The 4,874-nt window shown below is 54.9% G+C and overlaps 1 protein-coding gene across 1 annotated transcript in view; it reads right to left on the bottom strand.

Moving 5' to 3' along the window:
* LOC104500074 (vesicle-fusing ATPase) overlaps window positions 1-4,874 on the bottom strand; it is a gene marked incomplete at its 5' end in the record, with an annotated part of 25,156 nt that overhangs the window by 7,382 nt on the left and 12,900 nt on the right. The window contains 2 exons of the mRNA XM_010143668.1: window positions 1,538-1,651; window positions 2,424-2,558. Coding sequence (XP_010141970.1) covers window positions 1,538-1,651; window positions 2,424-2,558 — 249 coding nt within the window. The remainder of the gene's footprint in view (window positions 1-1,537; window positions 1,652-2,423; window positions 2,559-4,874) is intronic.

Here is a 4,874-nt window from a genome sequence, read left to right as displayed (position 1 = left end):
ACAGTGCCATGTGAACACCTTGGAGCTTTGGGAGCAGTAGTTCTCCGTATCCACCTTCCACGTGCCATCACACACCGCCTGAATTGGTGTCATGAGGAAGTCTCCTGGCTCCCAACGCTCCACGTACCGCAGCAGAGGTGGATTATCCATCCTCGTAGCAGCAGAACAGTCATGGAATGGCTCAGGTTGGAAAAGACCTGTAAGACCATCGAATGCGACCGCCCATGGCAGCCCATCGCTGTACACTGCTCAAGCCATCAGAAACGGCACAGCTGTGCCTGGCTCCTCCCAGCCTGACCAGTCACGGACTCGTCTACAAAACAGTGGTCTGGAGAAAAATTCATGCCCAAGACCAGTTCTCCTGGGTGTGCAGTGTGGGGCAGCGCGGAGCCTCCCAGAGGCATGCGGCCACAGGACCACGCCGAGAACACGGCCAGGGGAAGCGTCTCCAGTCGACTGGGATCTGCCCGTCATTCAGACAACCTTCAGTTCTGAAGAGAACCAGCCCCGGAGGTCAAAGCAGCAGCAGAAAACACCCCGTGTCAGAAGAAGGGCTCCATTGTCGAGGCGAAGTGGGGCGGACGGCAGCAGAGCCGGGCAGCGCCTGAGGCCTGCAGCCCTCAAACACACCTAATACGCGTGAGCCATGACTTATCGCCTCGCCCGTAGGTATGGCATTAAAAGCCAGGGAAGGAGAGGAAAAAGTAATCTAGATAAATGACTTTATTCCCCGAGGTGACATCCAGTCAGAGCACATCCTCCGCGCTGTGCAAGTTTTAACAGCGAACAGAGGGATACCTGACTTACATGCTGCTCACCCACATGCCTCTTCGCTTAGGCTCAGCCTCTCCTCACACGATCTAAGGACGGTTCACTCAGCTGCACTAAATCCGTTTGATGTGAAAAGCCAGCGTCTGCAAGGGGGGGCCGGGACTCCGAAGGGCGCTGCAGTGTCAGCGGCAGGATTAGGGCTGTGAGCTGCACCCTCGCATTTTTAGCGTGCAGATGCTGTCGAGCACCAGCCTGACGGCTGCTCGCAGGCATGGCTGAGGGCTGCGGGGGAGGGTGAAGAGCTACATACTTCTACCCTCGGCAATTATTTCCTTTCAAGTGCTGAAAGTGGAAAATGAAGAGCAGAGCAGCTGAACGGCCTGACAGATTCATCTTCTTCGGGGAAGAGCTCGTACACCTGCACAGGCACCTTCCTCTCCACAGAGAGACAAGCCCTAAGTGCCTGCCGGCTGCAGCCTCACCAGGCTGGGGCAGAGGAGAAACTTCACGAGGGGGACGTCAATCCAATCCCTCCCGCGGCCAGATGCTCCTCTCTGAAGCGTGGCTCAGAACAGCCTGTAGGCACCGCAGGGTTCAAAGATCTCTGCGTGGACCAAGACCTGGGATTTCTCTGTTCAGAAAATTCCTCCTCCCTGTCGTTCTTCTCAGTTAAAGCGACCCACAGGCTCCTGCCGCAAAGCAGGAACCCACGGAGACGGGGGTGCTGTGCCCAGCCCAGCCCTTCCCGGACCAGGAATGGTCGTACCTGTAAAGACATCTCTATCAGCATCAGCAGCTTCTTGATCCCGATCCAGACAGGCTTCCCTTTGACGTTCTGCGCAATGGTGCTGCGCTCCTTGTCCTTGAAGTTACCAAGGAGCTGGGGGCGAAAAAAAATGTACCAAAGTCAGCACGAGGAGCCTGTCAGTGGGAATAACGCTCCTGACCCCAGGAAAAAGGGAAGGAGATGCTGGAGGGACTGTCCAGCTCAGGAGGAAGATTTGTAACTCTATATCTAGACAAGAGAAAACACTTTTATTCCATAACGGTTCTTTTCGGACTGGTTCGTGATTCCCTTGTACAACCCATCCCTAGTTTTCCCCAACCAGGGACTAGAGGAAACACGGTGGCTCGAACCACAGGAAGTTTTCAAAGCTGCTGCAAGAGCGCCCGTGTCCTTCGGGCCTTGGTGGTGTCACCCTGTGACAATCCTGCACAGAAGATGTGCCTGTTGAGTTAATTTTAACAGACTTCAACATTCACCACAGCTCAGAAGGAGAAGCCATTAAGGGCGGTTTTCAAAAGCCCCTGTAATCTCTCCAGCAGCAAACGTTCCCTTTCATGTTGTTCCAATCCAGGAGGGTTTTTTGACGCCCTCCAGGCACATCCAGTTTAAGTGCCCCAATTATATTCATTAGCCACTTCCATGCCCTCGGAAACTTTCAACCCACTCCACTCACACCTCCCCTGCACCCACCCTCCTCTCCTTTTGCCTCAGTTTATTGTATGAAAAAGTAATTCGGAGAAGCCTTAGAACGGTTCTGTTACGACATCACATAAGCGGGACCGTGCTCCTGAGTGCAGAGCTGCTGCAAAACCACTCGCTTCCAGCAAACTTCGGGCTTCCATGTCAGCCCTGAAGTTTTTCTCACCTCCAAAGCCTCCATCAGCTGCTCCCCCGTCGCGATGTTGGGCACGTGGATGGTCGTGCTGAAAGCATTGAGCATTTCCATCTCCTGCAGGACATCTTTGCGACTGGTGGTCCCGATGATGAGAAGCTTTCGACCCTGTGCACGCAAGGGAGCGAGTGTCAGGAAAGGAAAAGCAAGAGGAAAGAGGAGAACCAGCCTGGGGAGCTTCAGCTGACTGCGAGTGAACAGGAACGGCCGTGTAAAAATAGCGCTTAAATAGAATCAGTAGCATTAAACCTCTCAGTAACTGGAGGAGTCAACATCAACCACACAAGACCAGGATCAGATTCCAGGAGTCAGAGTAAAGCCATCAGCAGGGTCCAAAAATGATGGGTCACAGAAGAGCCACCCAGGCTCAGAGCTTTCCTCTCCCGCCTCTCCTCCTAAATACTATCAGGAGCCGAATCCTCACTAAAATCTAGATTAAAAGCAGGAGCACAGCCCTGCTCCCAACAGCCGAATCGCCGGCGAGTTACTGGGGGAACAGCCCGTCTTCGAGACTCCTGCAGGCTCGGCGAATTTGCCGCCGCTGCGCAGACAGCTCCAAGGGCTTTTCAGCTCAGGCTTTTGGAGCGGCGGCCGCCATGACCTCTCCGACTTCTCACATGTGCTTGTACAAAAGGACGGTCCCGCGTCTGGCAGCCCCAAGGTCAAATCGACAGCCACGCGCCAAGCCCAGGCTGGCCTGAGCAGTGACAGGGTTTATAAATACTAGAGCAACGGATGGAAAACATCAACTGCCAATAAAAATCAACCTCCTGGAAACGCCGTTTCGATGCTATTTGGATTTCACTGGGCAGCGCTGGGACACCGGTGAGCGCTGGGACACCGGTGAGTGCTGGCTGAGGGACAGAGCTGGCAGACCATCAGCTCTGACTTTCCCAAGGCAGCACACGAGGGACTCTCAGGTCAAGGGACTCTGCTCCTCACCCGCTGCGCGGGATGCTTGGAGACAAAAGGGAAAGCTCTGTGTTTTGACTTTGTGACACAAAACTGTTCAAAAACCCCAAACCAAAGCCCCAAACCCACCCTACAGAGCAGCCACCACAAATTGCACAAGCGCTTCGCATTCCTTTGGCAGAGGATGAAAAACCACGTGAATTTAACTCATCTTTGACGGAGATGACGCTTTGTTGGGAACCACTGCCCTAACCCTTGGGTGTATCATCACCCTCTGCATCTCAGGAGGCACCACACTCACCAACCTGTCACCTCTTTGGAACCTCAGACACCTACTGGGCGATTGAACGCCAAGTCCTGAGCTGCCCAGGGAAAGGCCACATTTCAGGCTGCAGTGGGAGCAGGGGACCCTTTATCGCTGGACAAAACTTGCGGGCGGGCGGCATACAGTGTCTGGAACCATCTGGGGGGAGCTCTGAGAAGGGCAGAGGGTGTCCACAGGAAGCAGAAATACACATAAATCGAGACTTATCCTGTAGGCTGCTGCTTGCACAACGTGCTGCACGTCTGCGGCGTTGCGACTGCATGTCCTTTGTTTCCTTTCTGAAACACCTTTTGGTGTCAGACTCAGCAGCAGGGCAGCTCCAGGCCCAGCTCCCCCACCCACAGAGACCAGGTCGCTCCAGTCTGGATTCACCCTGCCCAGTTTTAGGCCGTAACAGTGTCCCAGTTCGGAGCCCACGATCCTCTACGCCCCACTGCCTTCTAGAGGTGGGATGTCCCCAGCCGTCACCACTCTCCCTGAAGGAAGGGTAGAACCATGAGGAGAACTGTGGGACTCAAAGACCACCAGAAGCAGCAATTTTGCACAACTCCATTTTCAAGGATTATGAGACTGGTTCTTCCACCACAGCATTTGCTTCCTGCTGGGCACCACACGCACTCACTACCGAAGGCTAACGAAACCATCGGAGAATCACGCAGAGTCCGACACGAGCAAACGGAGCCTCAGCCCGTCAGTGGAGTCTCAGGTTCCAGAATTTCAGCAAATCTGTCCCCAGGCAAGGGAAGTGGCGGGGAGCTGGGCAGCGCTCTAACCCCGTACTGGTGGACGCTGAGGTGCCTCTGCCGGTCACCCACCAGCTGCTGGCTCAGCTTTGGGCCCATGGGTGGTTTTAGGGCTGTTGTTTGGGATCTTGGCAATTCCTCACACCTAACAGGAGAAAACACAAGTCCCCAGGTTTAGGAGTGTAAAGGTAACGTCACTGTTGACAGGAGTCGCCTCCAAGTGACGTGGAATCAGAAATGCCTCTGGGATTGCATTACCCAAGGAGATTATTCCCCCCTTTTCCCCGTCAACTTTCCTAAATCGACAAAGCCTGCAGGGTCCTGGAGCAGGAAGGGGTCAGGGGCTCGGGGAGCAGCGGAAGGGCAGCCACCGGCGTGGCCGGGGACAGCTCGCTGGTAACGCTGCCCAGACTGTCCGTCCCACTTAGCGCGGGGCTGCGCCAT

Source organism: Buceros rhinoceros, unplaced genomic scaffold, assembly GCF_000710305.1.
Source record: "Buceros rhinoceros silvestris isolate BGI_N320 unplaced genomic scaffold, ASM71030v1 scaffold12169, whole genome shotgun sequence".
Lineage (NCBI taxonomy): Eukaryota > Metazoa > Chordata > Aves > Bucerotiformes > Bucerotidae > Buceros > Buceros rhinoceros.
The sequence above is the reverse complement of the archived record's forward strand: the minus strand, read 5'-3'. Positions and strand labels throughout refer to the sequence as shown.